Source organism: Syngnathus floridae, chromosome 11 (assembly GCF_059516105.1).
Source record: "Syngnathus floridae isolate MCC-2025c chromosome 11, RoL_Sflo_1.0, whole genome shotgun sequence".
NCBI lineage: Eukaryota > Metazoa > Chordata > Actinopteri > Syngnathiformes > Syngnathidae > Syngnathus > Syngnathus floridae.
In genome coordinates, this window is record NC_142423.1 from 6,112,005 (window position 1) to 6,133,819 (window position 21,815).

The window sequence follows — 21,815 nt, forward strand, 5'->3', positions numbered from 1 at the left end:
AATCCAGACGCTAGATGGCAGTAATGCGTAACTTTGTGCTTTCTACTCGCTTTGAAAATCCCAAGAAGAACACCACACAATGACGACACTCAACATCCGGTTTTGTTCGCTTCTTGGCGCCAAATTTGCAAAGCTGATGGCAGGTCTTGCTCCTACATTTACTAGTAGTAACTAGGTAACTAGTTTAGCATGACACACTTTTCTTGATAATATTTCTTACATTGTGAAGCTTGGCAGTTGACACCACCAGGGAACGAATTAAACGACTACTACTACGTGAGTAGAAAACTTGTTTTATGCTTCTACATGGATGATGTAAACACAGTCACTGGTCACATTAGGTTCCCAAGCTCGATATTGTAAAAGATCTAAAACCCTAAAATGAAATCAGGATTAAGGGCTGTAAAAGTTCCCTCTCACCTTTGACTAACACTGGCAGATATTTTTTTAAATATGATAGTTTTATTTCAACGTGTGTTCTTAATTATGTGGTGAATGTCACTGTTGGTGCATATGACTATGATTTCTAATTATAGAAATTTGCCTATCATCAAGAAACAAAGTTCATTTTATTTTCAGTCAGTAGAAAATTTTGACCATTATTCTCTTTTTTATGTGTTCTTGAAGAAGGCGGTATTCAGGATGAATTGTGAGCTTCTGGCAACATGCAGTGCTCTTGGGTACCTGGAGGGGGACACGTATCACAAAGAAGCTGATTGCTTAGGTGAGTGGATTGGATTTTATAATACATTCTTGTGCTTTATCACTATGTGTAACAACTGTGAACATGTTTGCTCTGTCCCAGAGAGTGTAAAAGACCTGATCAGGTACTTGCGTTATGAAGATGACACCCGTGATGTCAGGCAGCAGCTGGGTGAAGGCCACATCGTAGAACATGACCTTCTGCCTATTATCATTCAACATGGGCATGACAAGGCCTTGTTTGATGCCTGCATACGGTAAACACCCCAAGATAAAATCGATTTTGTGATAGTCTAAACTTGTTGAGCAGCATGATAACTCAAATTATCATTCGTTTTGATCACAGGCTAATGGTCAATCTAACGCAACCTGCTATGCTCTGCTTTGGGAAGGTTCCTGACGATGCCGTGTTTAGACACCACTTTTTGCAAGTGACCTCTCATTTACAAGCCTACAAAGAGGTACTGCTTGTATATATTTTGTGAGGTTATATTTTCCCATTTGTGTCTATCCGGGTGATTGTAAATAAGCTTTTTGCGTCATACTTTGTAGGTGTTAGACAAAAAGCGAAACTTGACACTTAAAAATGACAATAACCTGAAATAGATTACATTAAAGTGGCAAATGCAGTGATCAAGTCACAATTATCTGACAATGTTTTTTTTCCTTTATTTTAATTATAGGCATTTGCTACTGAGAAGGTGTTTGGCATTTTAAGTGAGACATTGTACAATCTATTACAAATGGTAAGTGAATGTTTTTTGATAACATGCCAGCTTGTATTCAGTATTGATTTTTCCTCTCATTCTGCTAATGTGCTTCCCTCTCAGGAATGGGAGCAGAGGCAGGAAGAAGACAACCTTCTGATTGAGCGAATTCTGCTGCTGGTTCGGAATGTGCTTCATGTACCTGCAGACCCTTTGGAAGAGAAGGTTAATTTGCTTTTGTAGTTTGATTGGATGAATCATTGAAGCGGGTAAAAAGAGGTAAAATGTCCTGCTATGATTCAGTTTTTGGAAGTTACATTGATGTGTCTCCTGTATATTATCCTAATACAGAAAGTCGATGATGATGCTAGCGTGCACGACAGGCTGCTCTGGGCCATTCACATGAGCGGTTTCGATGACCTGGTCAAGTTCTTGGCGTCGGCCCAGAGTGAGCAGCAGTGGAGTATGCATGTGTTGGAAATCATCTCCCTCATGTTCAGAGACCAGGTTAAGATAAATAATCATTTTCAATGCGCAATGCATCGAGATTGATAACTGTGTGGTGTTTAAGCTTTGTTCTGGTGTGGCACAGACGCCGGACACCTTGGTGAGTGCAGGGCACGCTCGCTCGGCCGAGGAGAAACAGAGAGACATTTCGGAGCTGGAGGGGCTGAGGCAGAGGGAACAGGCAGAGAAACGTTCTCGCACACTGCAAAGAGGAACCAGGTACGTAATATGAGAGGATCTTCAAAGCGCATTAGTTTTATTTTGTACAAATAAATATTTTGTTTTTTGTCAGACATTCACGCTTCGGAGGGTCTTTTGTTGTGAAAGGACTCAAAGCAATCGGAGACAATGATATGATTTATCATAGAAATGTCAACAAAGTAAGTATTGTAAAGCGATTTACCAAGCAATGTTTTTAAAGCTCACTTATCTGTTTCCTCCCTGAAATTTATAGTTCAAAAACTACACTCACGACATGGGTAAAGCTGTGCGGCGCGTTCCCAGGCGCAATCAACAGGCCCGCGAATGCATGGACAAACGGCGATCAGCTCTAAATGTTCGACTCTTCCTGCGAGAGTTTTGTGTGGATTTCTTAGAGAACTGCTACAATCGCCTCATGTACATTGTCAAGGTCAGCAGCCACAATATTTTTACCATCACAGTTGACAATTAACTTTATTTTGTCCCCTAAAGTATTTTATTTAATTAGCGGCAGCTCTTTATGATTCATTGATGATACACAATCTTCATTTTCTTTATCCCATTCATGTTGATAATTTAACTTGACATTCTGTTGTCTTGCCTCCCTCCTCTCCAGGAAAACCTGATCCGGGAGCAATCTCAGGAGCACGATGAGACCTACTACCTGTGGGCGCTCAGCTTCTTCATGGCCTTCAACCGTGGCAACAATTTCCGAGCTGATTTAGTTTCCGAAACAATGTCCACCCGGACTTTTCATTTTATCGAGACCAACATCACCAATTACTATGAAATGATTTTGGCTGACCGCAAAGAGGCCACGTCCTGGTCACGAAGGCAAGAGGGGTGTTTGGAAGCAGGGTTATTACTAAATTGCTAAAAATATGTCCATTCATATTTTATTCCACCTTGTTTTTGTTAGGATGCACCTGGCGCTGAAGGCATATCAGGAGCTGCTGATGACTGTGAACGAAATGGACCGATCTGAGGACGAAAGCATCCGCCACAGCGCCAATGTTATCAAAAGTAATGCAATATTAAATAAAGTGAATACTGTTCTGGGAGCCAATCAAAATGGAGCATTTTCATTGTAAAGAAAGAGTCAGCACTTGTATTGTTATTCCTCTGAATGGATATATCATTAGAATTATTGACAAATTGTTTTCCCCTCTCACCTTGTAGGTAACATTTTCTACCTAATGGAATACAGGGAGATATTCCTGACTCTGCTGAGAAGGTATGACGGAACCAAACAGCCACAGTCCTACCTTAAAGATTTGGTGGAGTCAACGCATCTCTTCCTACGTATGTTGGAGCGCTTCTGCAAAGGTCGTAGGAGCTTAGTTGTGCAAGTATGTACAAGTTATATGTAGATGAATGTTTCTCCTTCAGTGCCAGCCAGAAAAACTCTAGATGTGGTTAATTTTACAGAAAAAGCGAGTGAAGCGAAAAAAGCCCAAAAAGGACAAAAAACAGCCCGATGTAGAAAGGACCCCAGAAGCTCTGGCGGATACTTGGAAGGTTGTGGAGGAACAACTAAAGGGTGTGAATTTTCAGGTCAGTGTAATTATCTGTAATAGAAAAGAAAAATTATAAAATTAAGTATTGGGACACTACCAAAGAAGAACAGAAATGGCATAGTGTCTCATTTTTCTGGCTCGTCTGCAGCTGTCAGAATCTTTAACTGAGCGCATCGTGCCTTTCGACGCCACATCGGAAACTCCTCTGGAGGAGCAACGGACTGAGGCTATGGTGCGGGTGCAGGATTCTTTGCAAGCTCAATTGGGACCAGAATCTTTAGCGCTGCTGAGAGCTGCCAGGTAAATTTTCATACTCAGCACCTTCAGCGTCTAGAATCATTCCAAAACTTAAGATATCAAATAAATGACTGCATTCAGGGAAGTATGGCCCGAGGGAGACGTGTTTGGCTCGAGCGATGTGGACCCTGAAGAAGAACTTGAACTCCTCAAGCAGATCTTGCATGCAGAGTTGCCAAGTATGCACGCAGCGTATTTACATGACATCTGAGTATCGCACCATCTGGATGCAGGATTCGCTTTTGATTTCAGGGTCGGCCCCTCCTGTGACTCAAATGGAAGAGGATGATGAGGACGATGGTGCGGATCTAGAAGAAGACGAAGAGTTGGAGGCAGTCCAGGTTTCGGAAACTGAGTTCAAATTTCTGGACTTTGTCAAGAAGTGAGGCTGTAACGTTTGCACCTTTTGCCTTTCAAATCAGATCCTACTTTGACAGTTGATTTTTTTTACAGGTTTGCCAACCCCAACATTGTGCGGCCATACCTGCATTTACTGAAATCCTACTCCAAAAACACACCTCACACAAACCACTGCATTGTTCGAATGCTTCACCGTGTGGCATTTGATCTCAAAATGGACGCCTTGCTATATCAGCTGTCAGTCTTCCATCTCTTCAATAAGATCCTGAGTGACCCAGCAGCCTCTGCTTACAAGGTTGGTTCATAAACTAAAGACAGTGATGAGGCCCATGAGCTCAACTTCTTTCTGTCATCCACAGGAGCTGGTCACCTTTGCCAAGTATGTGCTAAATCGTTTCTTTTCGCTGGCAACCACCAACAACAAAGCCTACATTGAGCTGCTGTTCTGGAAAAACGTTGGCGCTGTGCGCGAGATGACTGAAGGCTACAGCAAAGATGGGTTGGTGTTTATTTATTTATTTTATTTTTATTGCATATTATATTAATGCTGGAAACGATGCACTCATGTGGTATTTTGCTTCCATTCATAAGAGCGGAAAAGATGCCAGCTTGGACTGAAGAGGAAGAGGAGGAATTGCGTAATCTTTATGAAGAGCACCGGCACTCTGAAGGTTTGCTGTTTGTTTATTGTTAGCTGTTTGTGATTTTACTTTCCATGTTGCACTAACTGGGTAACTAATACTAACTAACTCTTGCCAGATCCAGACATTGTGGAGACTCTGCTGCCGTTACTAAGCAACAGTACACGCACACGGAAGCAGGTTGTGATTCAGATGGTACGCCTGGGTCTGGTGGACAGCGCTAAAGAGCTGAAGAAACCCAAGTATGGCGGCTGGATATGCTGATTCATTAAGTTTTGATATAATCATGTGGACTCGATCGATAATCATCTGAAAATCATTTTCTATGACAAAGGAAAGGTACCGGGATTGTTCTTTGGACTGAAGACCAGGAAGAAGAACTTCAGATGCTCTATGAAGAATACAAAGACTCTGATGGTGATTACTGGGATTGATTGAAGCAGCTTAATTTTTGAGAAAATGCAATTTCCCTAATTTGTCTTTCACCCCTAGATGTTCTCGGCAACATTTTTAAGAAGCTCACAGCCAAGCGCTCTCGTGCACGTGTGGTGGACAAGCTCCTCAGTCTGGGCCTTGTGTCAGAAAGACGAGAACTTTATAAGAAGAGAAGTCGAAGTGTTCGTCCAAAAAGTTCTGGCACACAAATGGCAAGTTTTAAAAACGGTTCTTCAATGGCCGAACACAACAAGGAAGACTGAGAAAATACATTCTTCCTACAGAGTGAAGAGGATTTCCTGGCTGAACTCACGCAGAATTTACCAGATGATCCTCAAGAACAAGATGAGGATGAGTCGGAAGAGAGTGAGGAAGAAGATGAGCCAGAAATGCAAGAAAGACAGAATGGTGCCAGCAGTAGGAGTCAAAGCGTTTCGTCGGAAGTGGAAAGGCGAGCTGATGTTGGCACCATAGTTACGAGGCTGCGTGACGAAGGTGACACAAACTTTTTGAGTATCCTTTCAGTGTGACGCAGAGCAAACAATTGTGTATGGTTGTGAATATTCTTGATCCTGTTGTCTTCCAGGCATGTCTGAAGCCCTTGCGTGGTTACAACGTTGTCTGGACCGAGCAGCTAAGGGCAGAGAAGATGATGGTAAGAATGTCAATAAAGGCTGTGTTGCAGCACGGATTTGAAAATGTCTTAATAAGATTTGCTCCTCTGGCCAGGTTTTTCCCAGGCTACTCCTCTTGTCCCTCTCACTGAGGCATGTGAAGACGCCATGGAGAACAAGACCTTCCACAAGCTGCTGCGCAAACTGGGGATGCGTCCGCCTGCAAATGAACAGGTGTGGCTTTATTGCTCAGGATTACACTGGCAAATTTCATGATCAAACTGCTGATTGAAAATGCCTCACATGACTTTTTCCATAATGCTTTCACATTAGGAGACCTTTTGGAGAATCCCTGAAAAGATCAGCCCATCTCAGCTCCATAGTGCAGCTGCATCTCTCAGTCCTAATCACGATGAATCTCAAAGTGAGGAGGTCCTCGCGGAAGACGACGGCCCACCTAAAGAACCTCGGGAGGAGAAAAAGGAGGTCTCGGGTTCACAACGAGCAGATGCTTTGCGAGCCCTGTTGAGTGCACGCAAGAAGAAACTGCACTCCAGCAAAGATGAAGGTATGTCAGGACACACATATTGTTGCATTCTTTTTCTGAAGCCAGTGAATAGGATGGCCATTTATTTCCCAAACCTCATTTATTTTAGCCCCTGATATGGATTTAGCTTCTACTGAAGATGCAGACAGTTCGTTTGAGAGGTGAGGTCACAAAAACTCAATCAATTTGAAATCCCTGCACAAAAAAATACCTGTTTCCTTTGTAAATGTAAAATCCACTTCTTATATCAGGCCCAAAGAGAAGACAACTAAAAGAAGCAGAGTGTTGGATGGTGATGAGGAGGAGGAGGAGCAGGGTATTGTATTATTTGTCACTTACAATTTTGTCTAGAATGAAACAAATACATCTGCTTAGTGGTTGTAATGCATATGAATTTTTCAAAATATGATTAAGCCAGACTCTCTTTGCAGATGACAGTTCCATTTCTGTAATGGATATGAACAGAAATGCTGACGCAGATTCAGACGAGGAAGATATTTCTGCACCAGTGAAGCGTCGGCGGAAGATGGTAATAATTGATGAAGATGATGAAGATTAGTTGGAGTCAATACAGTGAAAATAACAACCCAAAGAAAATGTTGCTTCTGATTGCCCTGGCACAAATCGGCTCTGATTATTTGTATTTTCAAATAAAGTTCTGTGTTTTGAAAAGAAATTGCACAATTGTGCTACATGCTATTGACCCAGTCATTGTATAGCAGTACCATAATTGATCAGTAGGTGTCGCATATGTTACCGTTAAACGTCATGTTCGATATCAATAACATATTTACCAACATTTTCATCGCTGTGTTGTAAAACTCTCGTGTTAATAATCAATGTAAAATAATCAGTGCTGTATTTCATATTTTTAGGTTGACAAAACGTTACTTTTCAAGATAATTGTACTGCAACTAATTATAGCTGGCCATCCATGCTGTAGATATGATTAAAGTACAAAATACTTTTTTTTCTCCCCACAGTGATCGCTTTGACTGCTGAATTCTATTGCAAAATGTCATTTTAGTCAAATGTGTGGTAAGGTTGCTTACATCTTATTACCTGTAGGTGGTACTAAAGAGCAGCAAAGACGTAACACTCATACAGACCTCACAAGAGTCAAGTGCATTGCAATTTATTAGTACATGGGTGTGCAACCATTTGCCTTTTCAGTTTTATTAAGTCCTCTGAGGGTCATACTCTCTGAAATATGTTGTAATAATTGTAGGTTTGAAACTTTGGTGCTTTTAGTTGCGTCAAGATTTTATTTGTTTTTAGATTTGCAAGGCAAATGTTCCGAGGGGATGTGCAAGACCCATGGGCTGTCGGTTACCCCCCCCTTGCATTAGGGGAGTTGATAAACTAAAACAGACACTAACAGTATAAAGACAATGCTCAGTATTTGAGTTACACTGAGAGTCGTGTTCAGTGTGCATTTTCTTCAAAACAAAGATCTTGTGTGTGACAGCGGTTCTGCTGCATTTAGTCATCCTCATATTCCAACTGTGTGGGAGGTGGTCTCCTGTCCTCACATCTGGACTATGTTAGCAACTTCCTGTCACAGCATCTGCTCTGCCCCCACCTCACAAAAATTTCAGTCCAACCTGATGGTCCACACAATAACCCTGGAGTGTGCGTGTGTACAATGTTGGGTCGGTTTTTATGGTTTGAGGTGCATTATAATTGACATGATCAAAGAAACACATATGTGCCTAGCAAATATACGGCCAGGATGACTCGTGACCAGAACAAAAGAGTAACCCTGGCCGCTTTATTACATACATCTGAGGTGCAGACATGCACACATAGTCATTAAAGTCTGCGCTTTTATGGGACTAGATGCCAGAATTGTGTCTCCCGAAACAAAGACTAGCTTTTCCTTTGAAAGTTGACGGTTGTCATTAGTATCGCAATGTCAACAAAAGTTGTGTACATTATTGCTTAAGGCACAAGTGAGTCGTACCTGTTACTGATGTAATAATTCCATACAGAGAAGAACTACAGGTTGCAAAACATCAAGAGTAGGATGAGCTTCTACATTAGAACATACCAGAGGTTTTGCTGTAGGGTTTGTTTTTTAATTGTTTTTAAAACACATTGTGTTGTGAAAGCAGATGTGCACAACTGCTTGAATTGCCTACACATTTCATCACATTCCATCAAACAATAATTTGATGAGTAATGTTCTTTCATGAAAAGACGGGCAGTGGTTGACGAAGACAAGCCTGGACATCTCACAGTGTATCACACAATCAGTAATGTCTGCGATCTTTTCCTAAGGTCAAACGGGTTGGATGCCCCACACCCCCCTTGTCTCCACCCTCTGCACGCCCCTGCATTTTCAACATTTTACAGTAGTCAGTAGTAAGTCACCAGCAAGACACACAGTAAACTGATGAGTCCAATAAAAACTGATTATAACATTTGATTCAAAAGGTGCATTGGTAACAAAAATGCTTGCAATACCCCGCCCTTTTAAAATTTAAATTCATTTGTAATTTTGATATCAGCAAGAAAATATGACGTCGATTCACATTATTTGCTTGCACGGGCTACAAATCGGGTTTGACATGTGTCCTGTAAAACAATTTAATTGAGTTAGTGGCACCTTATAAAACTTTGTTTAGCTTTTTGCATACAATGGAGGCGCCGAGTTCAAACTGTGGATCTCACAACCCCTCCTCTTCCTCCCCTCCGACGGACTCAAGTCACCACTCCAGGAGGTGAAGATCGAGGGGGGATTTGTTTCTGTCGAAGGACAGAGGAAAAGTTTTCCCTTTTTTAAAGTGCAGTTAAAGCAGATAGACAAGTGGGAGAGACCAGAGGCGGTGCAAGGGAGAGACTTTCCAAGGAGAGAGAACGCAGTTGGACCTAAACTCGTCCTAAGTCCAGCCCGAACCTCCTCTTCACTTGCACGACAAACTCAACTCCCGAAATAGGTAACCCTCCTAAACAGCTCTTTTTGGACTATTTATTTACTCGCGGGGGGGGGAACAATGTTGGTGCGCTGTAATTATAGTCGCTTTTAATAGCAAAGAGTTCAAGGAAAATTTAGGGGGAAAAACGTTTTCCCTGGTCCATTTCCACCGCTTATGTGTTTGTGAATGGTGGAGTAATTTGTCTGCTGACAGCGCCAATTGTCCCGCACAAGTCAACAATCCAAGTTACTGGCTCCATCGGTAAGTATTCCTTCGTCATTCAAACTAACATCTTGTGCCATGTTTACGTTTTTTCAATATGCCACTGTTTGTTTTGTACGTATTGTCTTATTTTGTAGTGAGTGGCCATGTGACGTCATTAAACAGTGACATTCAAATGCCCCGGTACCTTTTTAACAATCATATGACAACAACCCTATAAGTGCTGAACATGGATTTATGAAGTGTGCAATTTACTGTGTTTGGAAATGAATAGATTTGTTGTTTTGACATTTTTAAAGCATCTCATTACAGCAGCATGCCATTTGCCTAATCTGAACTCAAACTGAAATTAAGTATGGAAAACATCAAATATTGTTATAAAATTAGAAAACAGTTTTGGTTTTGTTCAGTTTATTGTAAGCCATCTGTAGTATGCTATGAAATAATCCAGTTCACATAGTTCAGATCTACTAAAAGACACAATTTTTCGGTTTGTACATTCTATGCAAACCCCTAAATACATTCTTCCCTTCACAAGGCCAACATTTCTCCTTGTGGCCTACATGGCTTGCCAGCAGTTTGAGCCCTGCGGTTGTGTTCTGTGATCTAGGCTAGGAGTGCCTCTTGGTTTTTTGGGGTAGTCAGATGACTGCCTACAGGTCCTGCCTTAACCAGGACCTTGAAGGCTGCAGTTCCAACCCCCACTTGAGTGCACGCCGCTCGCCATCTCTATCTATTGGCCCAGTTTGTCAGCCTGCAACCAGATGGTTTTGCCCCTTTGAAAAGGAAGAGAGGAAATCCTTCCCTGCTTTGGAGTAAAAGAGAAGACAGGAAAAGAGGCTCAACGGCAAGTTAAACTTTGCATGTTAGTAGCAGTATTGTTGTCTTTCAGTCACTGGATTTATTTCATTGTTGTGCTAAACGTCTTTGTCAAGTTTCATGACAAAATAATTCTAAAAATGGACTGAGTTGTTTCTATTTGATAAAGAGCATTTGGAATCCCTGATTTTACATTGCTGTACTATCAGAGATGACATATCAAGTCAAAACAGTTCAATAGAACAGAACACGTACAACACCTCCGGCGTAAAGAAGCAGCTCAGTGTCAGCCTTGACTCTTCAAAAGGACACTTGGCACGGATCGGAATGGAGCAGGGCGACCAAATGCAGCTTGGACCAGGGTTTACTGAGGGAAAAGGTAGTTGGAAGAGAGGATAAGGGGAACAAACTGACAGAACTTAACTGACCGACTAACCGGAACAGACTTGACAACGACAGGAACCAAAAAGCCAAAAATGAGGGAGTGACACGCAGACAGGACTTAAATACGAGACAGGTAACGAGAGGCAGGTTGACTGTGATTAGTACATTGATTGTGAGTAGACACAGGAAGGGAGGGGCGAGTACACAGACGGACAGAAATCATGACAAGCTACATATAATAACGGGGGACGAGTCGTGACAACACTGATATTGGTCAAGATTTCTAGCAGATCCAGTCTGACAGTGACATTAAATCTGAAGTACTTAGACATTGCTGTGGGCTTCAATGCTTGCACATACTCAATAGTTTGGTCCAGATGCAGAGCACATGGTCATATTTAAGCAATGGAACTCTGAGTTTGTTTTGATGAGCAAGAAGAGTGGTGCAATCTGATGAGAAGTATATTGTCTGGTGTACAATATGGAAAAAATATGAGACTGACCAATGTTTTTTTTTTTTTTAATATATCTATATATAGTCATTGAAGCTCAATTGACCACTAATCGTGTTTTTAGCTTGAGAAGGAGGCAGATTCATTTGCAGCAAAAAAGTGTATTGGATAAAATAACGCTGTCACCTTAATTGATTTAAGTTATCATCATTTTCTGAATATGCAGCTATGGTAATTGAGAGGGAACCGGAAAGAAGGAGGGGGGGGGGGAGATTCCTTTTTTGGCCCATGCTAGATGAACAGAGTGGAAATTATTCCACCATACACGATGTGGTCTCATTATTTTTCCAACACAGCAAATTCCTAGCATGCAAAACCAATTGTTGTGACGGGCCCCGAAGGAGGACACGTTTACCCCAATTAGCCAAGTTGTGTAAAAGTAATGTGACTGTCCCAGCGCTAAGCTCACCTAGCAATATTTTTTTTGTTTGTTTTTGTTTCCCCCCTCTCTGGAAATACCATCACATCACAGCCGGCGAGCCTTGACGCAGCTGCCTATGCACTTGTGTTCCAGCGTATGATCTGCATAAATTTCGTACATCAGCTGTTCGGCTGCCAAACATTCCCTGGTCCTTTTTCTTTACTTACAGTACTGAACATATTTTTAATCAGGTCGTGTCATGCAACCCCTTTAGGCTGGTCATCGTTGATAGAAAATGCTTCCTAACAACTTTGTAAATAATGAGGAAGAAATGTGTGCAATAGTGATGTAAAAAATGTACACGTGTTTCCACTATTATTGTTAGAGCTGAAGTACTAGTTAAACACATGTGTGTGTCTTTTGTTTTTGCAGACTGCCACTTTTAGTGTCCACGTGGAAACAATAACAGATCGGTACGTTCTCCAAAAGATTTCACATTGAGATCAGCTCGGGTTACTTTATCATTTAAACTTTTGAATTGATTTTTATTTAGTAAGAGCTGCTAACATATTGACAACAGCAAGGGTGTTTGTCTGGAAAATAACAGGTTGTGGCTTTGCACAAACAACAGAACTAAAAACAATGTTCCTAACCACATCCAGCCCGTCATGTCCAAACATACATCCAAAGACTTTTTTTTTTAAGGACTGTAAACACTGATTATACCTGTGTCATGGTAGGCAATTTGGGCTTAGATTGACGCAAACATGCCACACCTATAATGTCATTTCCTTCCTAATTATGGAGCTATAGTAGACCGGAATATGCGACCTATTAGATACTTTCTGTCTCTGCACAGTCATGTTGGGACTCTACACAATGGCAGACATGCTAAAAAAAAGTTGAGAAAAATGGATTTGCACTTGACAGGTTTAACCCTTAAAAAAAAAAAAAAAAAAAAAAAATCAAAACACCAGATCAGTTTTCCCAAAATAATCATAAATGCTGGGTTCGCAGGTTATTTACTTTTCCCTTTGTGCTAACTTTGGACTTCTACTTGGTGTTACAGTTAACCAGACAGAAAAATGAGAGGTTATGCATTTGTCTGGAAAACACGTGACTGTCTTTTCAATTGCTGAGCTCGCTCTCAAGATACAATTATTTTCAATTGCTGTCATGTCATTTTTTTTTTTTGCTTTGCATTTCATAGTGGTGAGCAGAATAACTCCACTTTACTCCACTTTAATAAGAAACATATATATTTTGCTTCGTTTCCAATCCTGTAATCTAAACCTCATGTCACACAAAGTATTTTACAGCCACACCCAGCGTCAGATAGAAGCTCTTCTTCACTGCTAGTAGAATGTCCGAAGCTAACGGAGGGGATTTCCCTCCTTACTCCAAATATGAGGCTGTTAAGATGCAGTGCCTATTCCTGCGCTATATTCTAAGCATGCACTGAATACATGTGACTGCCTTCTTAACGGACGTCTTTGTCTTGCTGTTTTCATGCGTCTTAAAAAGTACAGACTCGCAGTCTTTTGTTGAAAGGCCTCTATTGTTTAGTGTGCAAAAATCTGAACATGCTAAGACCACCTCAGCCTCTGCAGGATCAATTAGCAAGATGTTTTTACACATTCCCAAGCAATCCAGAAAAATTGCTGTTCACTGATTTGAAGCGTCAACGTTGATGATCTAAAAGCTCGGTGTCAGTGCTCCGTGTCAAAAAAACAACCCCCGTTGAAAGCTGATGTTCCACTTCCTCATCAGGTTCTTCCTGCTCCTCTAAAGCAGGAAGTTCTGTTGGGGCCCTTATGATGCCCTTCTCAATAATCCTCCAAAGTAAAAACAGATGTTATTGAGAGGATGAACAGAAATTCATTTGTGTTTACCCATATTCATATTCCACGCTCTGAATGGAAAATCCATTTTAAACCCACCAAAGAGCTCATTCTCTCTACGGCTCCTCTTGTCTAGACAATTTTTTGGCCCTGTAGACATGTCCGGTAGAAGACAACTTGATTTATGGCTGCAACTGCAGAGCGCAACTTGCTTTCTTTGATGGCTTCTTCCAAGCGACCAAATCATAATCGTATCTTCTCAGCAGCTGGCCATGGGTGTCAAGTTAGGGGAAAGACGTTTTTCCACTAACCACGCGCGTCCAAGTCTTGATTAAACACGCCTAAATTAGCTATGCGGGGAACTTGTAGCCAGACCAACCTTCTCGGCAGCTGAGCATTACTCACCCCCCTGCTGTTTGCGCCTAAGCAGTTGTGTGGGATGCTGTTCATTACTGCCAGTCCATATCTAAATTAGAAAAACGTACAAGGTGTTCCTGGTTTAATACAGCAGTGACGTAAGCCAAAAGTGTGAGTCACTAAAGTCATAATATAAAACAGTCAAGTGATAAAAGAGCAATCATCACCATGAATCCAGTTTGCTCAACTGAGATATCATGTTTCAAGTTGACATGGAGTGACTCTCATAGCTGGCGTAGAAGATGCCAGCTGAGTTGTCACGCAATGGGCCTTTTGGCCATGGGTTCAAGTTAGGTTAATTGAACCATAAATTCCTTGTAATAAAACGAATGGTCAATTCTTGTCACTGTTTAACGGCTGTCAGTGAAAAGCTGCGGCTCTCGTGACCCCGCACAAGTAGAATATATTGATGAAAGTTTTGCGATCTTCTGAAAAGAAAAGAAAATTTTCCAGACAAGCGCCGTCTTTATGAAGATGTTCTCGCTTAATTTACTGAGATACCAAGAATCTCTTTGTAGCCGCTTTTATAGAGAAGGAATCATTTTTGCTCACTGAAGCTTCAGTAATGATGCGTGCCGTTAGGGAATAAAAATATGTTTTCTCCCAGTTAGTTATTAAATAGATATTTCAGTGCGTACCCTAAAAAGAGGGGAGTATCTGTCACATTAGCTTAATGTTGCCACTGGTATTTATTATTCTTTTAGTGGGTTCGGCTTCTATTCATTTCAATTATTTTTGGGGTCAGAAACTTTCAATTTAAAATGTGACCTTTGAACTCCAAACTCCTCAACAGCTAGCTGCCTGTTCGTCTTACTGACACGTATTCAACGTGTTGCCTGGTGATTTGCGCGAATGTAGAAAATGCGGCGTGGAAGCATTGCTGGAGTTCCATCTTGAAGATTGATCATGTTTCTTGTTGGCACTCCCACCACTCAGCTGCCATCTGAAGGAAACCCTTGGCTCCAATCTTAATGCAAATATTCCTTCTCCGCTCGTATCCTTGGTGCTCCCGGCCGTCGTTACTCGGGCCCCAGTTTCACGTATGCGGTTTCTTGCAAGTGCCACCAGAGGTCACGGCATGGGCCTCTGGGTCTTTGTTAAAGCCCACAAAGGCTCTATTCTCCCAACGGCGGCGAGGTCCTCTGAAAGCTGCGAGACATTGGACACCATTGTGACTCAGAGTAACATGATGCATGGGAGTGTCTGTGTGTCTTCATCGAGATTTAACTAAATGACTTCTCAGATGGTTTGGGAATGCTCACTCTCAAAGTGTTACTTGAAGTTGTCAAGTGAGCGAGATTCTGTTAGCATTACAGCAAAAATGATGTAGCTAAGGTCACTGGGTTTTATTAGCCGACTGTTGATTTCATTTCGTACTGGCAAGGTCGTCGATGACTTCAGATTTGGTAAGATTTTATTTAGCCTTGTTCTTCAGCTGATAGCAATCAAAAGCAGAAGAGAGAAACCAAAAAGTACACGAGTGAGGAGAGCTTTCCGACGTGGCCTCATTTTTTCCATGTAAAGTCATTCCCAGGAAACACATGAAAGGACACGTTTTGGTGTTGGAGAAAAATATTCAGCTGTCAACGTGGAGTCAGAGGTAGTGACCAAGCAAAGTCGCAAGCTTGGATTCGTAATAGTAAAAGCAGGACCACATGTTCCTGACGGATTTTTTTTTTTTTTTTGGAGTATCTCGTAGAAAACGTGAGTTGGTTGTAATCGGATCTGGTCTGCTGTGAGCTCATGGCGGAGGCCTGCCAGTGCTCCACCCATCCAGCCGCGTGTGGCTCCCTCACATTAGTGGCAATCCGTTTAGTAGTAGCGGCTTTAACTTTGCAGCAACAAAAAAAAAAACTTAGGTAAAAAGCGATTGAAGCAACACGTGATTTTTTTTTTTGTCGTAATGCAAATCAACGCGAGTAAAATTGCATTTGTTGACAGGCAAATTTGTGAGTTGACTTTCCCTTCAGAGATGTTTGAAAGAATTGCTTGCGCATCAGGTGGACACATGATGGATTATCTTCCACATTTGTCTTCATAGCAATCAAAGCAGCTCAGATGGACCTGAGATAACATCAGCAGCCAGTCCCCCCCCCCACCCTGCGTCCTGGTCTTCTTGTGGACCTGAAACCCCAGAATGGCAGATCCCACCGGGCTTAGCTCCGAGTCGGCGGGGACCGGCTCAGCCGACGTCGACGCCTGCAGCTTGGAGATCGAGAGGAAGTATGACATCATCCCCGCTGTCATCTGCTCCATGTGTTGCCTCTTTGGCATCATCTACTGCTTCTTTGGTGAGAAATAAACTCTGGGCCCCACATTACACACAATAAAGTCAAGATCATAAATATTGGGACATTGACATTAATCTCATTTTGGACGCACTGAAGACCACCGCAATGGATTTGTCCCGGTATTTATGGTCTTGATCGTTTTTTTTGTTTTTTTTAATAGCAAATGATTGCCAAAGACGATTTAATACACTGTCTCTGATGATGTGTCCTTTCTCAGGTTACCGCTGCTTCAAGGCGGTCATGTTTCTGTCGGGTTTGATGTTCGGCTCGGTCATCATCTTCCTGCTGTGCCACAAAGAGCACGTACTGGACACTCAGCTCAGCGTGGAGGCCAGCGCCGGCATCGGCCTCGGTATCGGCCTGCTCTGCGGCCTGGTCACCATGATGGTGCGCAGCGTGGGCCTCTTCATGACGGGCCTCCTGCTGGGCCTCCTCTTTGCTCTGGCTGCCCTGCTGCTCACTCTGCAATTCTACACACCCACCACGGTGTGGGTGCCTCTGGGCACGCTCCTGGGATCGGGCATGCTGTTTGCCGTCCTGACGCTGCAGTGGCAGAAGCTCTTCACCGTCCTCTCCACGGCGGTGTTCGGCGCCGCCATCATGACAGTGTGCACCGACTATTTTGTGGAGATGCTGGCTTTGGCCACGCACGTGTACGGCTGCCTGCGCCTCACGCCCGGCCCTCCTCTCTGCTGGTACAGCTTGGTCATTCTGGGCATCTGGCCCACCCTCAGCCTCATCGGAGTTCTGGTCCAGTGGAAACTGACGGACGGCAAATTCTCCCACACGGAGGGTGAGGATCAAATCTGGTCCCAGTAATGTGTTTTGAAATATATGTCAAGTCAGAAAAGATGGTTATTTACTAACATTTGTCCTCTCCTAGTGGTTTTAAGTCGGCGTCAGAAGAGAGTGCAGCTGATGCGCATTCGCGAGAAGGACGCCAGGAAGCGACAGCAGGCAGGTGGGCAGGAAGGCACATACCGCCGTAAAGCCACCCCAGTGAAACGTTACGCTGGGGACCTTCTGGCACCGGTCAGTGTCACCCGACATGGTGTGCTGTGCTTACTGTCTCCATTTCAAAAATTCTCCGATTTTCAAGTGCAGTAGACTCTCAGAACTCAAGCTCAAATTTATTTAGGAGGCCGTTCAACCCGATTTGGGTGTCCGTGTAGTCTACTCAAATGAAGACAAGTTACTCTATAGAAAATAAATAGCTGAGTTTTCTATCATCAATCCGTTTGAGTTCCGAGGGTCCGCTGCATCTTCGGATCACAACAGTATCGTCAAGCTCAAAGATTCTTTGCATGTTTCTCAGAGCTACCTGCAAAGTCTGCGGGACAGACAAATGGGCACCGGCACCTCCCTTAGCAGCCAGAGCACCACCAACCACACTATGATCGACTTGGACTGTGACATGGGCTCCACGGTGCCCCTCACAGCTACAACCCCCGTCGTCAGGGTCTGAGCCACGTGACCATTTTTAAACAAGAGCAAGAAGAAAAAAAAAGGGACATTCTGGTTGTGTTCCATGCTGAAGATGTTCTGAAGAACTTTGAAGCATGTTTTGTCATTGAGCTGCGTGCAAATAGAAGATAATAGGTGGAGAGGGATGCTGGTTTTTTTTTAATTGGAAAAAGCCACTACATTACAGTGCTTTTCAGAGGGACAAAACCGAGCCACACAAGGTCCTCCTCATCGTCTCTTGAAGTCATAACAGAACCTGATGTGCATTTCTCTCAGATTGTTAATCTGACATGTACTGTACTTCAAAAGTTAGTCGCATTGCCATGTTTTCCTTCGTCACCGTTTAACATTGAAGGATGTGTGAGTTTATTTTCTTTAGCCGCAGTGGTGCAGGAGAGTGAAGTAAGACTACAAGTGTCAAAATGAAGCAAAAACGAAATGTTACGATCATTGGTGATTGCCTAAAATTTTTAGCTGCATTCATTTTTATGTGAAGTTGAAGTCTACGTGTGCTTGTCAAACATAATTTATTTGTCATACAGCCAACTACACAATAGTGATAATGTTTTGAAAAGGTGTGTTTTTTAATTTAGTAGCTCTTATCCTGTTGACTCTAGCAGGGACATTTCAATGTGTTGAATATGAATATGTACATATGTGTTGATAGAAATGAATAATAAAATCCATGTGTTTGATACTTAATTGGGTCAATGAGTGCCATTGTTTTGTCCTCTTTGGGCTCTTAGCAACCAGACCTTTCTCAGGCAATAAAGAGGTCATTGGAAGGATTTCCTATTCTGGAGTTGGTCGTAGCTGCCATGCTGTGTGCAGCCAAGATTTTTTTCTTGTTGCTCACACAAGGCAGGAACAAAACAGCCTTTCATTACTTCTCTTCTTTCTGTCCTTTGAGTCTTTGCATCACGACAGATTCTTTTACTTGTTTCTGGCATCGTATTGTGTTTAATTGTGCAAAAATATACAATCACAGCTTGTGCTGTTTCCCGACGGCCCAGTGAGAATATGTGCACAAAGAAAGCACTGTGAATCAAGAGCTCTGGTCGACATAACACGCTCCCATCATCACATTACGTCCTCTTCAAAGCATCAAAACCCAATTATGATTCAACACATATGTTCGAGAAAGAGAAAAAAAATGCCTGACTTTAATATCTTCCCGACATACAAAATCTAAAATCATTTTCACAGTCCATAAAAACACAAAATAACAGAAAGCCAGTCCTCTCCCAAATGCTCCTCGGAGCAGAATATTTAGTATCTGCTTCCCTCTATCGGCGGACATCTAGCATAGCATCCAGCGCTCTTTCTTACTCAGTGGGTATCCTCTGTCCACCGTCAGCCTCTCATTGACGCGCCAGTAGTTATCCCCCTTGAATAAGTACATCCTGCCGTTGGTCCAGGTGAACGCAGCGTCCAGGCCGGAGGGCACGCCAGTAAAGAGCATTAACAGCGGCCTGGGACTTAATATGTTGTACTGGAGCTCATCCCACTGCCAATAATTTGAGCCCTGCAAGCAAAGTGCCATGAAAGTAGATCTTGTTGAGATGATTGACAAGCATGCACAATATGTACCTTGATAAAAATCAGCTTCCTGTTGTTCTTGTTGTACAAAGCAGCGTCAATGTTTGAAGGGATCCGCTGCACTTTCTTGGGGTAACCGTAGTCCAGCACAAAGCCGCTGTACCGCCAAACTTGATTGCCTAGAACAGCAACAAAAAAACCCACAAAAAAGCACACTTTGAGATCCCCAATTTGGAACCCTAACTCTTGTATGAACCCTAGTGTCGCGGATCGGAATGGAGCAGGGCGACCAAATGCAGCTTCGACCAGGGTCTATTGGAGAACTCAAAGACAGACGATAAGAAGCTCAACTAGGGACAAGGCTAACAGAACTAAAAGACAAGACAAAGACAGGGACGACGACGACGACGAGACACGAAGACACGAATGATCCGAGAATGGAGGGAAGGGCAGACAGGACTTAAATACTAAACACGAAACACGAGGCAGGTGACAGTGGTTACATTGACTGAGGTAACACAGGAGGGGAGGGGCAACGCGAACAGAAACCATGGTAACATAAAGACACAATACAGCAGCCGAGGATGAGTCGTGACACCTAGTTTGAAACCCTAACGCTAGTTTTAAACCCTAATTTGAAACTGTAACCCTAGCTTTAAACCGTACTTTGAAACCCTAACCCTAGCTTTAAACCCTACTTTGAAACTGTAACCCTAGCTTTAAACCCTACTTTGAAATCCTAAGTCCAGTATAAAACCCTGCTTTGAAACCCTAACCCTAGCTTTAAACCCTACTTTGAAACCCTAACTCTAGTATGAAACCAGACTTTGAAACCCTAACCCTAGCTTTAAACCCTATTTTGAAACTCTAACTCTAGTATGAAACCCTACTTTGAAACCCTAACCCTAGTTTGAAACCATAGTTTGAAACCCTAACCCTAGCTTTAAACCCTACTTTGAAACTGTAACCCTAGCTTTAAACCCTACTTTGAAATCCTAAGTCCAGTATAAAACCCTGCTTTGAAACCCTAACCCTAGCTTTAAACCCTACTTTGAAACCCTAACTCTAGTATGAAACCAGACTTTGAAACCCTAACCCTAGCTTTAAACCCTATTTTGAAACTCTAACTCTAGTATGAAACCCTACTTTGAAACCCTAACCCTAGTTTGAAACCATAGTTTGAAACCCTAACTCTAGTATGAAACTCTACTTTGAAACCCTAACCCTAGTTTTAAACCCTGGTTTGAAACCCTAACCTCTAACCCTAACAACAACCCTAACCTCTAACCCTAACCCCAACTCTAACCCCAACCCTAACCCCTTTATTCTTTATTCTTTATTTAGCCAGCCATATAACGAGCTCATTAGGTATACCATAATGATAATAGCATTTTCAATTCATTCAATACAGCATAGCGAGTAGTTATTGGATATTTATGTCATGATACCGCATGGTGAACAATGAAATGGGCATGGCGGGGAGGGTATGGGCCCATTGGGCCACTAATAATCCCCCCCTCTCAAAAATCTCGAGCGATCTACAGCTAACAATCTTTGTTTGAACACAGCCAAGTTAGGTGAAGAAACCAAATCCTCAGATAAAAAGTTCCAAGGGTTAACTACCCGATTTGAGAAAAAGTATTTTCGACAGTCTAGCCTCGATTGCTTTTTTGCGAGCTTGTGTGTATTTGACCTGGTCGCGGCATAGGGTGCCCACTCGAAAAGCGAATTGAAAGGTACGTCAACTAACCCATGAATAATTTTATAGACCATGTGTAAATCAAAACGTAATCTTCTAAGTTCTAACAACTCAAGTTTTGCAACCTCCAAGCGAACTGCGTACGGTACTTCCGACAACCCAGGTAGTCGCCTTGTGAACAATTTCTGCACGCTTTCAAGTTTCTTTATGTCTCCGAGCAAGTATGAATTCCAAACTTGCGTTGAACTTTCAAGTATGGGCCTGATGCAGGACTTGTAAATCGAAACGAGAGTGTCTATATTTCTTGACTTGAACGATCGATAGAGGAAACAAATCATTTGCTTAGCGTTCCTGCTGATGTTCGAAACATGCGCTGAAGATTTCAAATTTTCTGTGATCGTAAATCCTAGATCCTTGAATTGGTTTACCGAGGGTATTAAATTTCCATTGATGAAATATTCTTTTTTCGGGTTGCTACGCCCTAGATGCAAAACTGCGCACTTAGCGTATGATAAATTCAGTTGAAATTTTCTTGACCATTCGAAAATACTTGTCAGGTCATTTTCTGCAAACGCAGTGTCGTTCAAATCTTCAAATACAAAAGAGAGCTTCGCATCATCTGCAAACATTTTTACATCGCAATAATTGACACTACTAGGTAGATAGTTGATAAATAAGGAAAAAAGCAGAGGACCTAACTTCCCACCCTGTGGTATCCCTGATCCAATAGATAAATTACCAGATTTTTCTCCGTCTACGAACACGAATTGAAAACGGTCACTAAGGTAACTTTTGAGCCAGTCGAGCGCGCGGCCAGTAA

General features: G+C 42.4%; 3 protein-coding genes and 1 long non-coding RNA gene across 14 annotated transcripts in view; 2 read left to right on the forward strand and 2 right to left on the reverse strand.

Annotated features, from left to right (window-relative positions):
• The window catches only part of mmp19 (matrix metallopeptidase 19), an 82,668-nt gene that overhangs the window by 55,287 nt on the left and 5,566 nt on the right, over window positions 1-21,815 (reverse strand). Inside the window, exons 8-9 of one of the 2 annotated variants that reach the window (XM_088389215.1) lie at window positions 19,348-19,475; window positions 17,901-19,282 (exon numbers count right to left, since the gene is read on the reverse strand). The exons of the other annotated variant lie outside the window; for it this stretch is intronic. Coding sequence (XP_088245341.1) covers window positions 19,058-19,282; window positions 19,348-19,475 — 353 coding nt within the window. The 3' untranslated portion in view covers window positions 17,901-19,057. Of the gene's footprint in view, window positions 1-17,900; window positions 19,283-19,347; window positions 19,476-21,815 lie in introns of those variants that run through there. 2 annotated transcript variants of the gene reach the window in all.
• On the forward strand, window positions 77-7,461 carry timeless (timeless circadian clock). Of its 2 annotated transcripts, none has more exons than XM_088390725.1 (30): window positions 77-276; window positions 631-724; window positions 806-959; window positions 1,049-1,163; window positions 1,386-1,448; window positions 1,533-1,634; window positions 1,761-1,916; window positions 2,002-2,135; window positions 2,209-2,296; window positions 2,371-2,547; window positions 2,734-2,951; window positions 3,037-3,140; window positions 3,297-3,466; window positions 3,546-3,671; window positions 3,783-3,934; window positions 4,013-4,110; window positions 4,184-4,313; window positions 4,385-4,586; window positions 4,651-4,790; window positions 4,883-4,962; window positions 5,051-5,174; window positions 5,267-5,349; window positions 5,425-5,579; window positions 5,652-5,862; window positions 5,954-6,022; window positions 6,097-6,215; window positions 6,315-6,549; window positions 6,638-6,689; window positions 6,780-6,844; window positions 6,960-7,461. In XM_088390725.1, the coding sequence occupies exons 2-30, from the start codon at window positions 643-645 to the stop codon at window positions 7,085-7,087; spliced, it is 3,732 nt and encodes a 1,243-aa protein (XP_088246851.1). In that variant the 5' UTR covers window positions 77-276; window positions 631-642; the 3' UTR covers window positions 7,088-7,461. The 2 variants fall into 2 exon arrangements, with proteins under 2 accessions (XP_088246851.1, XP_088246852.1); XM_088390726.1 differs by having other exon boundaries at window positions 232-276; window positions 628-724.
• Window positions 9,178-18,459, forward strand: LOC148390605 (transmembrane protein 198-like). Of its 9 annotated transcripts, none has more exons than XM_088389218.1 (6): window positions 9,187-9,707; window positions 12,177-12,217; window positions 16,044-16,293; window positions 16,511-17,086; window positions 17,177-17,325; window positions 17,609-18,459. In XM_088389218.1, the coding sequence occupies exons 3-6, from the start codon at window positions 16,140-16,142 to the stop codon at window positions 17,756-17,758; spliced, it is 1,029 nt and encodes a 342-aa protein (XP_088245344.1). In that variant the 5' UTR covers window positions 9,187-9,707; window positions 12,177-12,217; window positions 16,044-16,139; the 3' UTR covers window positions 17,759-18,459. The 9 variants fall into 9 exon arrangements, with proteins under 9 accessions (XP_088245350.1, XP_088245352.1, XP_088245344.1 ...); XM_088389221.1 differs by having other exon boundaries at window positions 9,187-9,467; XM_088389222.1 differs by lacking the exon at window positions 9,187-9,707 and adding an exon at window positions 9,758-10,515.
• Window positions 10,063-11,090, reverse strand: LOC148390606 (uncharacterized). The gene is made up of 2 exons (XR_015861226.1): window positions 10,748-11,090; window positions 10,063-10,473 (listed from the first exon to the last, which is right to left on the reverse strand). It is a non-coding gene; the product is annotated as an uncharacterized LOC148390606 (long non-coding RNA).